The 22,276-nt window shown below is 41.6% G+C and overlaps 1 pseudogene and 1 gene segment (V, D, J or C); both read left to right on the plus strand.

The window, feature by feature from the left end:
• The first annotated feature begins 767 nt into the window (after nt 1-767).
• On the plus strand, nt 768-1,309 carry LOC116456208 (immunoglobulin heavy variable 2-26-like). The segment is given in 2 exon segments: nt 768-813; nt 900-1,309. Coding segments are annotated over 2 exon segments (456 nt in total).
• A 9,496-nt stretch (nt 1,310-10,805) lies between these two features.
• On the plus strand, nt 10,806-21,648 carry LOC131381574 (homer protein homolog 2-like; annotated as a pseudogene).
• The last annotated feature ends 628 nt before the right edge of the window (nt 21,649-22,276 follow it).

The raw sequence follows: 22,276 nt of genomic DNA on the forward strand, positions 1-22,276 counted from the left end.
ATCAAGGCTGGGAACAGTCTGCCAGCTGCTCCCCTGGGATTCCTCCAGTTACCCTGTTTAAAGCCTCTGCTCACTCACACGCTGGAAGAGGGATGTCAGAGATGCAGTCTACTCTTCCTAAAGGGCTGACAGGGCATAAAGACAAGATTGATTATCCATGGAACATTCCTATAGGAATGCACCTATGTGCAGACACACTAATAAGCAGTGTGTCTTGCAGTGTGTAAATGGCTGAGATGCCATTTACACTTCTTTACACAATACATTTTTAAATGTTTTGTTGATGTATTCTCTATCATTTAAAAAAATCATCACTTTCCCCCTAAACAAAGAGGATTTTTATCAGAACACTTATGGGAAGCCCCTTGCTCTCCCAGATTCCCACCCTCATTTCTCCTGAAGGAAGAAAGAAAACCATCTCTATTGATTTCCACTCTCATCCTCTAGGACTAAAACCAGAAAGCTGCATGCTCCCTGGGGGAGCCTTAGAGAAGGCCCTGTCTGTAGGAGCAGGAATCTTAGAGCCTTGGCTGAGAGGCATGGTCCTGAAATGAGATGGAGTCCCCTATGGAGAGCACACGTGGACGCCCACACCTGAGGGCTCACTGCTCCTCACCACAGATGCACTCCCCTACTGAGTCCTGAGACCTGAGTCCACCCCATAGAGTAGGGCTCAGATGAAGGGATGCAAATTTCCTCCAGCTCCACCCTCCTCATGGTTGAAAAGCCAAGCATGGGGCCCAGCTCAGTAACTCCTGTGCCCCACCATGGACACACTTTGCTCCACGCTCCTGCTGCTGACCACTCCTTCCTGTGAGTGCTGTGGTCAGGGACTTCCTCAGAAGTGAAACATCAGTTGTGTCCTTTGTGGGCTTCATCTTCTTATGTCTTCTCCACAGGGGTCTTGTCCCAGGTCACCTTGAAGGAGTCTGGTCCTGCGCTGGTGAAACCCACAGAGACCCTGACGCTGACCTGCACTGTCTCTGGGTTCTCACTCAGCACTTCTACAATGGGTATGAGCTGGATCCGTCAGCCCCCAGGGAAGGCCCTGGAGTGGCTTGCACACATTTTTTCGAATGACCAAAAATCCTACAGCACATCTCTGAAGAGCAGGCTCACCATCTCCAAGGACAACTCCAAAAGCCAGGTGGTCCTTACCATGACCAACATGGACCCTGTGGACACAGCCACGTATTACTGCGCACGGAGAGCACAGAGACACAGCCCAGGATGCCTCCTGTACAAGAACCCAGGCTGCATCTCAGTGGTGCTCCCTCCCTACCTCTGCAGAACAGGAAAGTGTGACTGAGATGCCATTTCCCGCCAGGGCTTGTGTTTCCTATACCAACCAAACTCAGAGCCCTGTCTGTTTTCCTATTCTGTACTATTAAATGGCATGTTCCCTGTTAGTGATTCATGTAAGCAGAGGCTATATCCTGTTTGACAAAGATTGAGCATGAAAGATTCCTGTTACCTGGGCCACATGCATCACTGATATGTGGCCACTTATTTCTTGAGCTCATATCCTTCCAAGGGGCTGAATACAAATATCTATAACATATGACATTCTTAAACTGCAGGAAATAATGTTGGAGAAGAATTGGAGATAAAAGAGCAGGATGATTAATTAAAATCCAGATACCATCTTTTTTTGCAGAGAAAAATTTACACTAATAAAGTAATTTTATGAAACAACAAGAAAGATGGAATGTGTCCTCATCATGGAGTGTCTCACTTGCAGTGCACAAATAAATTTCTAAAAATTTTATAGGGAAGGTGTGATAGATGAGGCTGATTTCCACACAGGGAATGATTAAACACCCAGGTAAGTATAAAATCCAACACTTGGAAAGGAAAATGCCTCAGCTTGACATCAGAAACCCATCTCAGTAAGTCTGAAGAGCAATGTGGAAAAGAAATGAAAAATTCGACAACACTTTTCTTATGAAATTCCTAGCTCATGTTTGAACATGAAAACAGAATTGTCCACAATTTTAGGAAAACCATCGCATGACAACAAACCACTACAATGATAGGAGCATCACTGAGTCAACGGAGTTCAAGCAGCGAGCAGATCAGTACTGAGGCCCCAGGAGAATCAAGGCTCTTGGGTACATTTTACAGAACCCAGAAATGAGCCACATAATCTATGGCCAAGTGATCTTTGACAAAGTTAACAAAAATTAACCAATGTATACACCAGGGAAAGGACACCCCATTCAATAAAGGGTGCTGGGGAAATTGGATAGCTATATGCACACGAATGAAACTGGACCCCCACCCTCAACATGTAAATAATTAACACAAAATAGATTAAAGGTTTAAATGTAAGACCTCAAACTGTAAACGTATTCAAAGAAAACACCAGGACAACTCTTCTGGACATTGGCCTAGGTAAATAATTTACGACTAAGAACTCAAAAGCACAAGCCAAAAACAAAAAGACAAAAAGCAAACAATAGAAAAATGGGACTTAATGAATCTAACAAGTTTCTTCATAGCAACAGAGTGAAGCGACAAAGTGCAGAATGATAGAAAATATTTGCACACTGTGCATCTGACAGAGTGCTAACATGCAGAATTAACAAGAAACTCAAACAACAACAATGAAAGAAAACAAGAACCAAATAACCCCAATTAAATGAGCAAAGAACATGAGTAGACATTTTTGCAAATAACACATAAAAATGGACAATAGATATATAAAAAATGCTCAGCATCACTAATCATCAGAGAAATGCAAATTAAAACTGTAGTGAAATATCATACCATTCACAATGGCTATTATTAAAAAGTCAAAAATAGCAGATGTTGGAGAGGATGAAATGTAAAGTGAACTCTTAGACACTGTTGATGAGAATGTGGACAAGTACGACCTCTATAGAAAACAGTATGGATTCAGTATGATATTGACTGTGCATTTGTCATAAACAGCTCTTATTATTTTGAGATACATTCCATCAATACCTAGTTTAATGAGAGTTTTTAGTATGAAGGGGTGTTGAATTTTATTGAAGGCCTTTTCTGCATCTATTGAGATAATCATGTGTTTTTTTCCATTGGTTCTGTTTATGTGATGGATTATGTTTATTGATTTGCATATGTTGAACCAACCTTGCATCCTAGGTATGAAGCCAACTTGATCATGGTGGATTTGAAAACCGGCACAAGACAAGGATGTCCTGTCTCACCACTCCCATTCAACATAGTATTGGAAGTTCTGGCCAGGGAAATCAGGCAGTAGAAATAAATAAAGGGTATTCAAGTAGAAAAAGAGGAAGTCAAACTGTCTCTGTTTGTGGATGACATGATTATATATTTAGAAAACCCCATCATCTCAGCCCCAAATCTCCTTAAGCTGATAAGCAACTTCAGCAAAGTCTAAGGATACAAAATCAATGTGGAAAAATCACAAACATTCCTATACACCAATAATAGAAAAACAGAGAGCCAAATCATGAGTGAACTCTCATTTACAATTGCTACAAAGAGAATAAAATACCTAGGAACACAACTTACAAAGGATGTGAAGGACCTCTTCAAGAGAACTACAAACCACTGCCCAAGGAAATAAGAAAGGGCACAAACAAATGGGAAAATCATTCCATGTTCATAGATAGGAAGAATCAATATTGTGAAAATGGCCATACTGCCTGAAGTAATTTATAGATTCAATGCGATCCCCATCAAGCTACCACTGACTTTCTTCACAGAATTAGAAAAAAACTACTTTAAATTTCATATGGAATAAAAAAAGGGCCCATATAGCCTAGACAATCCTAAGGAAAAAGAACAAAGCTGGAGGCATCACGCTACCTGACTTCAAACTATTCTATAAGGCTACAGTAACCAAAACAGCATGGTACTGGTACCAAAACAGATATATAGACCAATAGAACAGAACAGAGGTCCCAGAAATAATGCCACACATCTACACCCATCTGATCTTTGAAAAACCTGACAGAAACAAGCAATGGGGAAAATGATCCCCTATTTAATAAATGGTGTTGGGAAAACTAGCTAGCCATATTCAGAAAACTGAAACTAGATCCCTTCCTTACACCTTATACAAAAATTAACTCATGATGGGTTAAAGACTTAAACGTGAGACCTAAAACCATAAAAACCCTAGAAGAAAACCTAGGCAATACCATTCAGTACATAGGCATGTGCAAGGACTTCATGACTAAAACACCAAAAGCAATGGCAACAAAAGTCAAAATTGACAAATGGGATCTAAGTAAACTAAAGAGCTTCTGCACAGCAAAAGAAACTATCATCAGAGTGAATGGGCAGCCTACAGAATGGGAGAAATTGTTTGCAATCTATCCATCTGACAAAAGGCCAATATCTAGAATCCACAAGGAACATAAACAAACATACAATAAAAAAAAAAAACTACCCCATCAAAAATTGGGGGAAGGTTATGAGCAGACACTTCTCAAAATAAGACATTTATTCAGCCAACAAACATATAAAATAAAGTTCATCATCATTGGTCATTCGAGAAATGCAAATCAAATCCACAAAGAGATACCATCTCACGTCAGTTAGAATGGCGATGATTAAAAAGTCAAGCTGCTGGAGAGGATGTGGAGAAATAGGAACGTTTTTACACTGTGGTTGGTAGTGTATATTACTTCAAACATTGTGGAAGACAGTGTGGTGATTATTCAAGGATCTAGAACTAGAAATACCATTTGTCCCAGCAATCCCATTATTTGGTATATACCCAAAGGATTATAAATCATTCTGCTATAAAGACACATGCACACATATTTTTATTGCAGCACTGTTGACAATAGCAAAGACTTGGAACCAGCCCAAATGCCCATCAATGATAGACTGGATAAAGAAAATGTGGCACATACATACCATGGAATACTATGCAGCCATAAAAAAGGATGAGTTCAGGTGCTTTGCATGGACATGGACGAAGCTGGAAACCATCATTCTCAGCAAACTATCACAAGAACACAAAACCAAACACTGCATGTTCTCAATCATAAGTGGGAGTTGAACAATGAGAATACAAGGACACAGGGAGGGGAACAAACATCACACACCGGAGCCTGTCGGGGAGTGGGGGGCTGGAGGGGATAGCATTAGGAGAAATACCTATTGTAGATGATGGGTTTGTGGGTGCATCAAACCACTATGGCCTATGTATACCTACGTGACAAACCTGCACATTCTGCACATGTATCCCAGAACTTAACGTATAGTTAAAAAAAAAAAAAAAAAGAGAGAGAGAGGAAACAGTATGGAGACTTATGAGAAACAGTACTGGCCTTTATTCTACCAATCCCACTACTGGGTAACTACCCAAAGAGAAAGAAATCATTATTTCAAAAAGATACGCACACTTCTATGTTTACCACAAATCTATTCTCAATAGCACATATGTCAACCTGAGTGTCCACCAACAGATGATTTTATAAAATAATATAGCGTATATGCACAATTTAATACTAGTCAGCCACAATAAGGAATGAAACTGTGTCTTTTGCAGCAAGATGCCTAGAATTGAGGGACTTTATAATTAGTGAACTAACTCACAAACAGAAAGCCACATATCACACATTATTACTTGTAAGTGGGAGGAAAACGGTGTGTACACAAGGATATGGAGAGAGAGATTATGGACATTGGAGACTTAGCAGAATGGGAAGGTAGGAGTTGGGAGCATGATGAAAAATCTCCTAATGGGTACAATGTACGTTACTTGGGTGTTGGGTACACTAAAGCCAATACCACTATGTAATATTTCCACGTAACAAAGTTGCCCCCTTAGCCCTTAAATTTATATAAATAAAGATAAAAGCAATTATAATTGAAAATATAAAATCATTAATAGTTGACCAAAGATCTTGAAAATTAAAGTTTAAATCATGATCAATAAATGAAATTAATATCAGTTGAACTTCATTTAACTTAAAATCCTTTTGTACTCAACTGATTTTAAGAAAATGAATGTCAAGTTTCAGATGAGGAGACTTGCAATTCATATCGCCACCTATGTAATTATAGTAAGAACCCTCAAAACGCAACAGTGAATAAAAGAAGAAGCAACCCATGGATAAAATAGGCAAAGGTTTGTGCAGAAATTTCATTAAAGAAGATGTACAGATTACACATAGGCATATAAACAGGATCTCAACAGGATTTTTCATCAGAGAAATTCAAATCAAGACCACAATAAGATACCCAAACACCCTTTTCAGAATGGCTGAAACTAAGAAGAAAGATGGATCATGCTGATGCTGGTGAGCATACTAGGTTTCTAGAGTCTAAAACATTGCTAATGGGAATGCAAAATGAAACAGCTACACAGGAAAATAATTTTTAGTTTCTTGTAAAATTATATATGCCCTTAACAAATTACCTAAAAATCTCCTTCCTGAATATTTGCTTCAGAGAAATACAATTTTATATTCAAACAAAACCTCTATGCAAATATTCAACGTGTGTGCGTGTGTGTGTGCACACACGTGTTAGAAACGAAAAATAACATGAATGTATCAAAATTCGAATGGGCAAAGAAGGTAGGCACCATCTATACATTGAATACCATCAGCATAAAAACTAACAAATGACCGATACACAAACTATTACAAGTGAACTCCAGACATTATGCTAATTGAGAGAAGCCAGTCTCAAAGACCAAAGGGACACAGTTGTAAGAAACACTGCCATTCTCAGATATCAGTTGTATGGGCTGAGCTTTCTCTGTCTCTTTCCTGATCAGGCCCAGATGTTGAATTCCACCACTTGGAGATTGAAAATTCTATTCTTTTCAACAATGCACTAAGGTTTGTATTCCATCACAGACTAAAACAGACAAAATTGGGCTTGTTTGAAGAGTGTCTGATATTTGTTCTGACCCCAGAAGAACTCCTCCAGCTCTCTCTCTCCTTGCCAGCCAGCCAGCCAGCCAGCCAGCCAGCCAGCAGGCCAGCAGTTTAGCCATCGTCCCCCATGCATCCTCCCGTTTCTTTCCAAGGGCCTTCCTTTCACCACAGCCTCCAGTGTTTTGGAGAGCATACTCAAGCTTTGAACTTTTCCACATTCTATTGTAAATGAATGTAGGTAGTTTAAGATCAGATTTAAGATTCTATATTGTGGCTAAATTCCAGCAGCCCCTCTTTCCTGGGACAGAGCTCCTAAGTAAGGTTCTGCAGGTGGAGACAGATGAGCCTTCTCCTCCCTCAGCACAGGCGCTGAGTGCTCAGTGGAGGGTTGGGGGAAGTTTCCACTTCATCAGCATGCAGTTCTTGCTGGGGTGGACTCTCTGCCACAGGAGCAGGGCTGGGAACCAGGGACCCAATGTCCTCTGTGGTGCTGCACCCAGGGAAGAGCCTCCAGCCATGAGTGGGGCTGTGTGGAAGAAGTGAGTCTCTTATCAGTAGCTCTTGTCCAGAACTGAGCCTTAGCCCCTCGTTCTATCAGCAGGGTCAGAGCGTCAATGTCCTGGTTCCTAGGGAGCAGCATCCTAAAATGGGAGCTGGCATATTTGAGAATAACAAAACCTACAAATTCAGAAGCCCTTTGGTTTTCTTTCCAGAAAATATAATTTCATTTTTTGTGTGTGTATGAGAACACCCTAGCAAACCGTATACACACCCACATTGATGTGTACAGGTCTATGACACTTTTAACTCTGTAGTAGAAATTATTGGTCACTGTGATCTTTTCTGCAACCTCACCATTTCCCTGAAGGCGAGGACAGGTCCTTCTGCATGGGTTCAAACAAAAGGCCCAGAGACCACCTGGTAAGTGAGGCGCTCACCTCGTTCTGGATGTTTGGTCTGTCTCTTCCCCTCTGTTGCCCCACATAAGTTCAGCCCACTCTTTCCAGGTACTAAGAAGAGAGCCCAGGTTTGTCCTGATCATATGACTCACCCAGCTTCTGATGACTGTCCAGTTACCAACATCCACGGATGCATATTTCTTATGTAATTCACTAAACTAATATCAAATACCGAAGTTGCAATGCCTCACACCAGAAGCTATGTTCATGCAATTCAATGGAGAAGGCCTTTCAGAAACAGAGGGATCAAGCTAGATTGGTCAATATATGAATGAGGACAAATAATTTTGCTGAGTGAAGGAAGCTAAAGAATTCACCATCAATTTCATGTGATTTCATTTGTACAAATTGCAGAAGATGCAATATTCTAAGTTAACATAGAGAAGATCTGAATTTTTCTGAAAATAGGGTGGGGAGAGCAACAATGTGGTGAAATAAAATTACAGACAAGTGAGATAAAAAAATTAGAGGTTAACTTAATTGCTAAAACATGATTGAAGTGCTGATTCAATGACTGCACACATATATCAACATTTTCCAAATGCTGCACTATCAATTTGATTTCATTATTGACTTTTTTTTAATAAAGCAGTAACAAAAATGAATATATTGGCTGAGAAAGAGCAAGAAATGGATAAATATTGACACTTGAATAATCAAGGACTCCTGAAAATACACACATGTGAACACTGATTGTAGATTTCAGGTAAACACTAGAAAAGGCAAAATTATATAAAGTTGTTATGACAGGAGGGACATCCTGAAAACCCCTCTAGACATGTCCCACACCGCCCTGGAGTTGTCTCAGAGGAGCAGTCTCCTCCAGTGTTTAGAGGCACAGGCACAGATACTAGGGCTAACTCTGGCCACATGTGTGATATCGGACACACTGCACAACTGCTCTGTTCTGTATGTAATTAATCTAACATTGACAGTTGCATTAAATATATTCTGCAAACATGTAAAAGTTAAATAAGCTGATGTCTACTAAATGATTACCAAGGCACAATCACATAATCTGAAGTTGTATTTTCCAGAGTGATAGGATTACCTCCAGTGTTTTCCAGGAAACTCTCATCCGCTCTCCGCACTGCCTTCTCCTCAGCCATCCCACCCCTGAGCTTGCTATATAGCAGGAGACATGCAGATATGGCCCACTCTCTGCTGATAAAAACCAGGCCAGGCCAAACCCTGTAGCTCTGGGAGAGGAGCTCGCCCCAGAATTCCCAGGTGTTTTCACTCGGTGATCACCACCAAACACAGAGGACTCACCATGGAGTGTGTGCTGAGCTGGATTTTCCTTGCTGCTATTTTAAAAGGTGATCTATAGAGAACTAGAGATGTTGAGTGTGAGTGGACATGAGTGAGAGAAACAGTGGATATGTGTGGCAGTTTCTCACTGGGGTGTCTCTGTGTTTGCAGATATCCAGTGTGAGGTGTAGCTGGTGGAGTCCGGGCGAAGCTTGGCAAAGCCTGTGCAGCCTCTCGATTCACCTTCAGTAGCTACTACATGAACTGTGTCCGCCAGGTTCCAGGGAATAGGCTGGAGTTGGTTGGACAAGTTAATCCTAATGGGGGTAGCACATACCTCATAGACTCCAGGAAGGGCCGATTCACTACCTCCAGAGATAACGCCAAGAACATTCTTCATCTGCAAATGAACAGCCTGAAAACCGAGGACATGGCCCTGTATTAGTGTACCAGAGACACAGTGAAGGGAGGTCAGTGTGAGCCCAGACACAAACCTCCCTGCAGGGCCATGTAGGTGGTTTCCTTTCTCAGCTGCAGGAGGCGGGCTCATTTTTGCAGGACTCTGGAGTCTTATTAGGTTGTGATATTTTACTATGGTTATTTATTATGAACTTTTTTATTGGGAATTTTATTAATTTTTAATTTATATGTAAGGTTATTTTTTAAAAATACATACCTTCAAGAAATAATTCTTCCTAATAATTTGCACTTGTTCTTTTAGAGTTTTGTTAACATCCGTTTATATCAGCTACTACATAGCTATAGGGACATTAATTTACATCTATAGACATATGTGTAAATACACAAACTTATACATATATGTGTAGTCTTTTATATTTAATATTATAATAAAATTATAATATATAACAATTATATGTCCTAAAGAATGAAACATACAAATTATAGTAATCCATAATTCCTTTCAATCATTGCCTATAGTTTACATAAATCGATGTCTATTTGTAACCTTAAACATAGTGTATTGGTCATTTTCAAACTGCCAAGAACAAATTTCAAATGTCCTTGTCACACACACAAAAATAAAAATTTGAGGATTTGAGGTGATATATATGTCAATCAGCTCGATTCAATTATTCCATATTGCATTCATAAATCATAACATAGCTTTATTCACTATAAATACATACAACCAAAATTTCTCAATTTTCAATGAAATTTTAATTATACATATTTTATCTGTCCTAGGTCATGAATGTTTTTCTCCCTGTCCGGATGTGATTAGATTGTCCTGAGAGACAAATGCAGCCTCCTGCCTCCTGAAGGCTTCAGGATGGGGAGAAGAAGGCAACCCGTGTGTGTCCACAGGACCCGGAGCCTCTCTCTCCTTGGTTAGGCCCCCTCCTCAGGATCACAGGGCTCTTCAGTTTTCTCAACGTGCTGTTATACCAGAGAAGCACAAAACAGTTAATTTCATTATTCATGCTTCAATTTTTCAAAACAACACAAAGGTAATAATTTTAACAATAAACATATTACAACCTACTATACATGAGACCCTTCCTGTGCTTCGAGGTTTTTTTCTCAGGACTTTGTATGTATTACATATTTTCAGTTTTTTTCTGAGATGGAATGTTGACGTCTCCCTATTACAGATTATTCTTTTCATTTGTCTCTTAGAATTATTTTTTCCAGAGCCCCTGCCCGCCCGCGCCTGGCAGAATGGAGCGGTGCCAGGGCTGAGCCAGGAGCGCAGGGGCCGCTGCACGTGCTGCGCAGGGAGCGGATGCCCAGCAGGTGGAGAGCCAGCGCCAGAGGCCGGGTTGGAGCGGCCGCCGGAGCAGCGTCAGAGAGTTCGCCCATCTTCACCCCCCGAGCGCGGGTCTTCCAGATTGACCCCAACACCAAGAAGAACTGGATGCCTGCAAGCAACAGGCGGTCACCATTTCCTGCTTCTGTGATGTCACAAGGAACAGCTATGGGATCATCAGTGTGGACAGCACCAAGGTGACTATAAACAACACAATCACACCGAATATGACCTTCACCAACACGTCACAGACGTCTGGGCACTGGGCCGACAGCAGAGCCAACACGGTGTTTGGTTTGGGGTTTTCCTCTGAGCAGCAGCTGACAATGTTTGCAGAGAAATTCCAGGAGGTGGAAGAAGCGGCCAAGACAGCCAAAAACAAGACCCAGGAGAACATGGAGCCCTCGAGTAATTATCTGAGAATCCGGGCGTGGAGCCCCATCTTCTACTCCGGCATCCAGTGTCAACGGGACGGACGATGAAAGGCCTCTCAGGCCGCTGCAGCCGACACGCACCTGCAGTCTGGGAAGCACAAGCTGAAGGCGGCCTCGACGCAGAGCGCTGCCCACGGGAAGAGGTGGGAGATGGAGCCGGCGGGAGAGCGACGCCAGGCTGCCCACGGCGCTGCAGGAGTCGGCGGCCAGCGCGGAGCAGAGGAAGAGGCCGTGAGACCCACAGAGAGAAGGACAAAAACACGCAGCTGAGGAGGAGGATCGAGGAGCTGGAGGTTAAGCTCCGAGAAAAGGAGACAGAGCTGGAAGTATCCGAAAACGAAGTGAAACCACACCTCAGCTCAGGTCAGACTGCGACTGTGTCTCTGAGAAGATGGCGGCGGCAGAGAGAGGATCAAAACCTGGAAGACAAAGTGCGTTCCCTAAAGACAGACGCTGAGGAGAGCAAATCCCGACAGCGCCACCTGGAGGTGGAGGTGAAGAGCTTCCTGGAGGCGCTGGACCGGAAGATCCACAACCTGCAGGACTTCCGCCCACGCCTCCCAAGCTGGGCACCAACAACTAGGGCTGGCGGAGGCCCGGGATCCCCACCGTGAGTCCTAAGCCTGTGTGCGAGACCAGATGGCGCTAGGACGTTCCCTGTGTGCGTTGCTTCTGTAAATGCAGGCGCAGTGTGTCGTGTTTCCAAACCAGTTGTGCCATCCACTCACTCCTTTCCAGAATAGAAATCTCCTCTCGCTTCTCTGGCCTTGTGAGGGTGGGACAACTGGAAGATTCTGACTCAGGAATCCAGAACCAAGTCCACCTTCAACATTTAGCAGTCAGGCCAGGGATGTTTATATCTTTCATAAGGGTTGTTGGAACCATAAGAACTGAAAAAAAAGGATTTTCTCATCCAAATATTGATATTCTTTACACCAGGCCGTCGGGCTCCTTTTATCCAATAGCATTCAGAGTATTTGAAGGTCCTCCAGGCGCCAGCCTTGGGGCGCACAGAGAGAACAACATTCGTCTCCGAAAACATCGGGAAGCTTTAAAATAACTGTTTAATGGAGACTTACCCAGAGATGGAAAACAGGTTTCTGGTGAGTACATTTTCTGGCTTGGGAATCACCTGCATCCCCGATCCTGCCTCCTGCCCCCCAGTTTGTATGGTTGCGACAACGTTCCATTTCTTGGTTTTAATTTCTGAGCAGATGACTGTGGTGTGGGAACAGCACACAGTGAGGGTGCCTAGCACAAAGTAGGTGCTTAATAAATATTTGTTCAATTAAAAAAAGAGGGAGGCTGAGGCAGGAGAATCGCTTGAACCTGGGAGGCGAAGGTTGTGGTGAGCCGAGATGGCGCCACTTCACTCCAGCCTGGCAACAGAGCAAGACTCCGTTTCAAAAAAATAAAATAAAATAAATAAATAAAATAAAAAATATTTTTTCCAAGCCCCACTCAAAACCATGGTATTGTTAGAGGTGTAATAGTTGGACCAACATTGAAAACACATTCCATTTAGTTCATGTGCGTGCAAATATCCTTTTTTCTTTAAAAATTGTTCTCAGTTGTAATATTACAAAAAATATTGGTAATTTATACCAATGACACAGGTTAAAATATTGTATAAATAATTTAGTGACATTTGATTGGAAAAAATACATGTTCCACATGTCTTGACATTTTTTTCCTTCTCTATGAAATATATACTCATTAATAAGTTTCAGATGTTACAGTTATCTTTTTGATTTCTGGGATTTAATTTTAGTAGGTATACTTGAATGCATTTTATTAATTAGTATAATGATGTTGATATTTCATATAGGATTTTAATAGTAATTTTACTATTTACTGAATTTTAAACTATTCTACATGTTTTATTTATATAAAAAAAATTACACATGAGAAAAAATGCATAGACCTGAAATGTATCACTAGAGAGTTTCTGTCAAATGTGAATACCTTTGTTCCCAACACCTAAGGTAGCCTGAAGAGCAAGTCCCTCCCCTGGCAACATGCATCTTTTTCTGTGCTTGCGGTCAACTCCTGCATGGGGAAATGCTTTGATTTCTGACACTATAGATCCATTTTTTTTCTGTTTTGAACTTTATATAAATGCAATCAAACATTATAGACCTTAATTTGGTAATGGGCTACATTGCTATTTTTTGAGGTTATTTCATGCTATTTAAGGTATTAAATTAGATCAACATATTATCATTTATTCAAGTAATGGACTGACTCTGATATGAAACCTCAAAGTTTTCACATATATATGGAGAGCAAGAGAGAGAGAGAGATGAGGGAGAGAGGTTTTATACCTGAGTCAGTCTGTTAAATAAGTAAATGACAATATTTTGATTTATTTTCCTGTAAATCAACTTTAAATTTGTTTCCAGTTTATGAATATTATAAACAAAGCTGTTACAAATGTCTTAGTGTAAGTTTTCCTATGTTGTCTTCTTTTTATTGAGGAAATATGAAGTATGCATTTCTTTATTATAAGTTTAAATTTTTTCAGTTTTGTTGAGGTATAATTGAAATATTTTAATAATGTATAGGTTTAAGGTGCCCCACTTGATGTTTTGATGTTGTATTAGTCCAGTCTCACAGTGCTATAAAAAATGCCTGAGACTGAGGGATTTGAGAAAAAAAATATGTTTAATTGGCTCACGGTTCTGCAGGCTGTACAGGAAGTGCAGCGGCTTCTCCTTCCGGGGAGACTCAGGAAAGTTAGGGTCATGGCAGAAGACAAAGGGGAGCAGGTGTGTCACATGGTCAGAGCAGGAGCCGCAGGAAGCGGGGAAGGTCTACACATTGTTAGGCAACTAGATCTTATGAGAACTCACACACTGTCATGAGAACAGCACCAGGAGTTTGTTCTAAACCATTCATGAAAGACCCACCCCATGTCCCAGTCATCTCCCACCAGGTCCCACCTTCACAACTGAGGATTGTAATACAACATGAGATTTGAGCCAGGACACAGATCCAAACCACATCAGATACACATTGTGAAATCCCCATCACGGCCAGGGTAATTTGTATATCCATTTTCTCATGGAGCTACCATTTTATTTTTTTAAAATGTACTACAAGTGTGTGTATGTGTGTGTGTCTCATGAAAACACCTACGATCTACCCGTTTAGCAAAAATCACATTTACAATACAGTATTAAATACAAGAACATTGCAGTACATTAGATCTGCAGAACTCATTCACCCTGCACAACTGAAACTCTGTACCCTTTGACCAACATCATCTGATTTCCCTCTCCTCACAGGCCTGGGACCCACTATTCTACTCTCTGCTTTCAAGAGCTTGAATATTTTAGATCCCACATGTAAATGAGATCATTAAGTCTTTCTGCATCTGGCTTATTCCACTTAGCATCATGTCCTCTAGCCCCATCCCTGTTGTTGCAAATGTCCGAATTTCCTTCTTTTCAAAGCCTAATGAAATTCAGTTTTATGTATACACATTTTCTTTATACATTCATCAATCTGTGGTCATTAAATTATTTTACAGATCTACACTATTATAAATAATCTTACAGTGAACATGTGTTTGACATAATAGTTTTATTTCTTTTGAATATATGACAAGAAGTGGGATCACCAGAGCATATGATAGCTTTATTTTTCAGTATAATGAATAACCAAACCTACCACACCATACTTTTGAAGTCTTAGTCATATTTTATTTGCCTACACCAATGTCCCGAAAAATTTCTCCTACATTTTTTTCAGTTTGTACATTTAAATGTTGAATCCATATTCAATTCATTTTTGTCTATGGTGAAAAACTAGAAATCTAGTTTTATTCTTCTATGTGTGGCTGTCCAATTTTTTCAGCACCACTTATTGAATAGAGGGTGGTTTCTCCATTGCATATTTTTGTCAGTTTTGTCAAAGAACAGGTGGTTGTAGATACTTCTCTTTATTTCTTGGCTGTCTATTCTGTTACATTATTATTATTATTATTATTTAGTAGCAGTACCATGCTGTCTTTCTTACTGCATCTGTGTGGTATAATTTGAAATCAGGGAATGTGGTGCTTTCAGCTTTGGTCTTTTTCCTTACGATTGCTTTTGCTATTCAGGCTGTTTTTTGATTCCGTATATATTTAAGGATTTTTTTAAAAAACATGTAATCAATTATATTTGTTACTTGATAAAATTGCATTGAATATGTGTCTTGCTTTGGACAGTGTATTAGTCTACTTTGAATTGCTATAAATTAATGCCTGAGGCCAAGTAATTTACAAAGAAAAGAGGCTCATTTAGCTTACAGTTCTGCAGGCTGTGTGAGAAGCATGACACCAGCATCTGCTTCTTGTGAGGGCCTCAGGAAGCTTACGGTCATGGTGGAAGGCAAAGGGGAAGCAGGCAGTGTCCTGTGGTGAGAGGGGGCACAGGAGAGGGGAGGAGGGTCGCTAGACTGTTTTTAACAATCAGATTTCAAATTAGCTAATAAAGAAATAATTCACTAATTACCATGGGGTTGATACCAAGCTGTACCTGAAGGATCTTTCCCCACGATCCAAAAACTCCTAGTAGGACCCACCTCAAATATTTTGGATCACATTTCACCATGAGATTTGGAAGGGACAATCATCTAAAGTATATCATTTCACTCTTGTGTCCCCTGGTCTCAAATCCTTCTAAGACTGCAAAATCATCTTTTTTTTTTAATAGTTCCCAAAAGTGTTAACTTGATCAACCTCCAGCTGAAAATTACAAAGTCTCATTGGGGTCTTAACGCAATTTCCCTCCAGCTGCGTGCTGGCAAAATGTTTTAAAGAGTTATGTACTTCCAAGGTGCAGTATTGCCACAGGCATTGGGTAAATATTGTCAATACAAAAGGAATAAATTGGCCAAAGGCCCCCCACACACCTAAAGCCTAGCAGGACAGATATTAAATCTTAAAGCTACAAAATTATCTTGACTTATGTTCTTAGTCAGGGTACACCAGGACAAAGTGGGTCCCAAAATCCTCAGGCATCTCATCCTTATGGCTGGGCACATCCCACGGGGCTAATATCACAGGCCAGAGTCAAGTGCCAGAAGTATTTCCAGGTTGGGAGTACAAGCTGCCTTTGGATCTACCATTCTGGGAGCTTGAGGGTTGTGGCTGCATTTCCGTAGCTCCACTATGAAGTGCCCTAGTAGGGACTCTGAACGGGGCTCCAACCCCGTCTTTCCCTATCTTGAGCACTGCCTTAGTAGAGGTTGTTTGTGGTGGATCCACCCCTGTAGCAGGTTTCCTCCTGGGCACATAGGACTCTCTACACATCTTCTGAAATCTAGGTAGAAACTGCCCAGCCTCCTTCACTCTTGCATTCTGCATATCTGCCAGAATCCAGTTATCCCAGCACCATTTACTGAACACAGAGTTTTTTTCCACATTGTTTGTTTTTGTCAGCCTTATGAAGTATCAGACGGTTTAGGTGTGCAGCTTTATTTCTGTTTCCTATTTTGTTCCATTTCTTCTGCATATCTGCTCTTGTACCAGTACCAAGCTGTTTTGTTACCATGTCATTATGGTGTAGCTTAAAGTTGGGTAGCGTGATGCCTGGCAGTGTTCTTTTGCTTAGCATTGCTTTGGCTATTCAGGGTCTTTTTTGGTTCCATATAAATTTTAGAATAGATTATTTTTTCTAATTCTGTGATCAATGATGCTGATAGTTTCATGTAAATAGTACTGAATCTGTAAATTGCTTTAGGCAGTATGATAATTTTTACAATATTGATTCTTCTAATCCATGAGCATGAAATGTTTTCCCACTTATTTGTGTCATGTATGATTTATTTATTTCTGCTGTGTTTTGTAGTTCTCCTTGTAGAGATCTTTCACCTTGTTACCTGTATTTCCAGGCATTTCATTTGTGTGTGTGTGTGAATATTGTAAGTGGGATAGGACTGTGTTCTTGATTTCACTCTCAGCTTGGACATAGTTGGGTATAGTAATGTTACTGATTCTTGTACATTAAGTTTGTATCCTGAGACTTTACCAAAGTTGTTTATCTATTTTAGAATTATTTTGGCAGAGTCTTTAGAATTTTCTAGGTATAGAATTGTATCATCAGTTTGGACAGATACATCCACTTCTTTTCCCATTTAGATGTTGTATTAGTCTATTCGCACACTCTAAACACCCGAGACTGCGTAATTTATAAAGATTTTTAATTGTCTCATGGTTCTGCAGGCCGTACAGGAAGTATGGCTGGGGAGGCCTCAGGAACCCAACAGTCATGACAGAAAGGGAAGCATCATGTCTTACCTGGCTGGAGCAGGAAGAGAGAGGAGGGAGTTGACACATACTTTGAAACCAGATCTCCTGAGGGCTCTATCATGGGAACAGCACAAAAGAGGGTGAAGCATCCCCATGATCTAATCATTTCTCACCAGTCCCCACCTCCAACACTGGGAATAACAATTTGACGTGAAATTTGGGTGGGGATGCAAATACAAACCACATCAGCTCCGTTTTATTTTTCTATTGCCTGGTTGCTCTGACTAGGATTTCCAGTAGTATGCTCAATAGGAGTGGCGAGAGAGGGCATCCTTGTCTTATTTCAGTTCTCAAGGGGTTTGAGCTTTTGCTTACTCCGTATAATGTCGACTGTGGTTTTGTCATAGATGGCTGTTATTATTTTGAGTTTTTTTTGTTTTTTGTTTTTTGTTTTTGAGATGGAGTCTCACTCTGTCGCCCAGGCTGGAGTGCAGTAGCGCGATCTCGGCTCACTGCAAGCTCCGCCTCCCAGGTTCACACCATTCTCCTGCCTCAGCCTCCCGAGTAGCTGGGACTACAGGCACCCGCCACTATGCCTGGCTAAGTTTTTGTATTTTTAGTAGAGACGGGATTTCACTGCGTTAGCCAGGATGGCCTCCATCTACTGACCTCGTGATCTGCCCATCTCGGCCTCCCAAAGTGCTGGGATTAGAGGCGTGAGCCACCGCACCCGGCTATTTTCAGGTATTTTTTTGATGCCTAGTCTTTTGAGGGTTTTTATTATGAGTGAATGTTGGATCCTATCAAAAGCTTTCTCAGCATCTCTTGAGATAATCATATGGTTTTTTGCTTTTATTCTGCTTATATGGTGAATCACAGTTACTGAATTGTGGATGTTGAATGAACTTTGCCTTCCAGGGGTAAAGCCTACTTGATCATGATGTATCACATTTTAAAGTGCTTCTGGATTCTATTTGTTAGTATTTTGTTGAGAAATTTTAGGTCTATGTTCATCAGGAATATTCATCTGATGTTTTCTTTTTTAATTATTTACCTTCCTGATTTTGTATCCCAAGAACACACAGTGAAGGATGGACAGTCTCCCAATAAATGTTGTAAAAACTGGACATCCATATGCAAAATAAATAAAATTAGACCTTCTCTAACACCATATACAAAAATCAACAAAAATAAACATAACATGAAACCATAAACTCATAGACAACATGGAAAAATAATTCATGTCATTGATTCAGAAATGATTTATTTGAAGTTAATCCCAAAAGCAGCCCAGCAAAAAACTATGTACAATTATATATCTGACAAGAAGTTCTATAGAAATGTATAAATAATCCCTAAAACTCAATAGCAAATATCAAACGACCTCATGAAAAGAGCAAAAACCTGAATAGATTTTTTTCAGAAGACACATTCATGAAAAACAGAGCATAAAAATGTCCCCAAGATTACTAATTGTCAGAGGAATTCAAATCAAAAGCACAATGACATATCACCTCACACCGCTTAAAATGGCTATTATCAGCAAGACAAAAGATAACAAATGTTGGCAAGAATGGTCCACAGCCATAAAGAGAGCTTCGATTGGCCAAGAGACTGATTTCAGTAACTTTCTCCTGTGAAGAGACCACTGACCATGGACTTGTCCTGGCTAATTTCTGGAGGCTGTGCACTGTGTGTCTTTCTGCCCCTGCACAAAGCCCTTTTGATATGCAGGACCCAACTGTAATTCATTTAGTTCTTAAGTCCTCACCCCAAAGCAAACCTGAAATGCATGTATCATGTGTGTTTGCTTATTAGACATGACAGCCTGCATGCCATGTGACTATCCATAGCTCCTTCTATAGCCTGCTGAGTGTGTACACTCGGCCAATCCATTTGCACACATTCATTTCTCGTCTTTCCCTCTCTTAAAGTGCCTGCTCACAGTCTCTGTGGGAGGCTTTCCTTCCCGGCCTGTTAAGATGGCCGTCCTGCAGCTTCAACCCTTTCTGAGAAATAAAGTCTCCTTCCTGAATTTATAAACTGAGTGATTCCTCCGTTGAAAGCACAAGCTGTTGGGAAGAGTTATATGGCAATTCCATAAATGCCTGGAAGACAAGTGTGGATAGGGTAGGGTAAGAAGTCCTGGGGGCCACACACCCCACTCTGATGGAATTTCCCTCCAGAAACTTCTGGGTTCTCAAGATGAGAATCCAAACAGATTCCCTCATGGCTCTGTCATCAGGAAAACTATACTCTGATAAATATACCCAGAACTTCCTCCAGACAGATCCTATAGGGAAAAAATACTTTTCAAGACCTTTCTTCTATGTGAGGGGAAGGGATTCTTTTCCATTCCAGACAGCTTCATCTTAGCCTTCCTGAGTCACGAAAAGGGGTATAATTAATAAAACATCTGGGGTCAGATTCAAGAAAATAATCTGTGGATGCTGCAGCCAGGAGGGGGAGTGGAGGACGGAGGAAAATCAGCTGTAGCACTGGAGACTCCGTGTAAACGGTGCAGCCTAGGAAAGAACGGCAAGAAATCATTGGAATTCAATTTCCAGAACATATACTGCTCCCTCCCCACCACATCACCTCACCACCAATATGATTAATCTGGATTAGAGAGAAAAGCGTGGAAAGGCACAGACTCCATCTAAGGACTAGAATTTAGGGAAACCAAAGGCGGTGGGAGAGAACAAGTCAAGGACAGTGAAGTGACTTAAAACCTCTTAGACCAACAGCTTCAGGAACAAGGTCACATCCGCTCCCTCAATGACATTAGATTTACCTCTCATGGGGCATCTGTAGGGTGCACAGGTGAGAACTGGCAAAGAGAACATGAAGGCACTTTCCAAATCTCCATTAGTACCGAGCTTGCTTTCGCTCTGTTTGGAAAAAGCAAAACAACAACAACAAACATAACCAGGACTAGGATCAGTGTTGGAAGCACTTTTCATTGGCAAGACACTAGGAAGGAGGGCAAATTCGAGGCCCGTTACTATACAAATATGCCACTGTGTGTGTGTGTGGTGGGGGAGCTTTGAGACATAGGGTCTGTGTGTAAAGTTATAATCGATACAATCTTCAACCACAGAATCCTAAAAAAAAAGAGCCTTCCCCAAAGCCCCCATCAGTTCCTGGACTCGCCATGTGTCTGGACCGTATCAGTGGATCTGGAGCTCCAGGGACGGGGCTCCATGATGGCTTTTGTGATTCCTTGCTTGCTGTGCTGAGGTCTCCCTGTAGATTATGTTGGGTTTTCTAAGGCCTATTTTCTATTGTAAGAGGTGGTGGGAGAAGCCATTTCTGTCACTGAAAGAGCATTCTGAGCCAGGGCTCAGCCCCTTCCTACTTGGCTTGAGATTCTGGGAGGAGACAGTTATGTGACAATAGGAAAAAGTTCCCAGACAGGAACTTCCCTGCAGGGCAGGAGCTGAGCGGCAGGGGGCGCTCAGGGAGTACCCAGCACAGGATCCAGCCCTGGAGCAGGTGCACAGGAGGCCGAGGCAGTGTTTTCTCTCAGGAATTGAATGTTCCTTATTTCAAAGCAATAATGACCTAACATTTAAATAAGAATTTAGCAAGTACTGATGTGCCTGTAAGTATTTTATTGTATACGCAGCCTATACCTAACCCAATTAATTTAATGCAAACCGGATTTAAAAGGAGAAAAGTCTAGGTCTTTCAAATGTATTGTAGTTAGGAATTGAGAGGTGGTTTTATTAATTCAATGGGTGTTACTGTCCGGAGACACACTCATCCCAGAAGTCAGATGTGCAGAGGGCAAGGCTCAGGAAAAGTTCAGATTGTCAGTGAGCCATAGGAACAGGGAATCACAGTGAGGACCATGTCCTGTGAGATTCTGTGTTTCTGTGAGAGGAGTTCTGTCTTCATGGACTCCTGGGCATGTCAGAGGACAAATGTCATTAAACAAAGTTCAGGGCAGGGAGCTCAGCATCCCACTGTGGTGTGGTCCATGTGTCACCTATCTTCTTCCTCAGGGTGGCATGGCCTGAGCTATGAAAAACCTGCCTCATGAATATGCAAATGCAGTGGTGTCTACCGAGGTAAATACAGATCTGTCCTTGCCCAGAGAGCATCACACAACAACCACATCCCTCCCCTACAGAAGCCCCCAGAGCACAGCACCTCACCATGGACTGGACCTGGAGGCTCCTCCTCTTGGTGGCAGCAGCTACAGGCAAGAGAATCCCCAGTCCCAGGGCTGATGAGGGGACTGGGTCCAGTTAAGTGGGGTCTCATCCGCTCCTCTGTCCTCTCCACAGGTGCCCACTCCGAGGTCCAGCTGGTTCAGTCTGGGACTGAGGTGAAGAAACCTGGGGCCTCAGTGAAGGTCTCCTGCAAGGTTTCCGGATACACCGTCACTGACTTACTCTTGCACTGGGTGCGACAGGCCCCTGGAAAAGGGCTTGAGTGGATGGGAGGTGTTGATCCTGAAGATGATGAAACAATATACGCAGAGAAGTTCCAGGGCAGAGTCACCATAACCGCGGACACGTCTACAGACACAGCCTACATGGAGCTGAGCAGCCTGAGATCTGAGGACACGGCCGTGTATTACTGTGCAACAGACACAGTGTGAAAACCCACATCCTGAGAGTGTCAGAAACCCTGAGGAAGGAGGCAGCTGTGCTGGGGCTGAGGAGATGACAGGATTTATGAGGTTTAAAAGTATTTAGAAAATGGCTTAAGTAATTGAGTAAAACAGCAATGGAAAGATGTGTACACTGTCATTATGTAGGAAATAG

Source organism: Hylobates moloch, unplaced genomic scaffold (genome assembly GCF_009828535.3).
Source record: "Hylobates moloch isolate HMO894 unplaced genomic scaffold, HMol_V3 SCAFFOLD_16, whole genome shotgun sequence".
Taxonomy (NCBI): Eukaryota; Metazoa; Chordata; class Mammalia; order Primates; family Hylobatidae; genus Hylobates; species Hylobates moloch.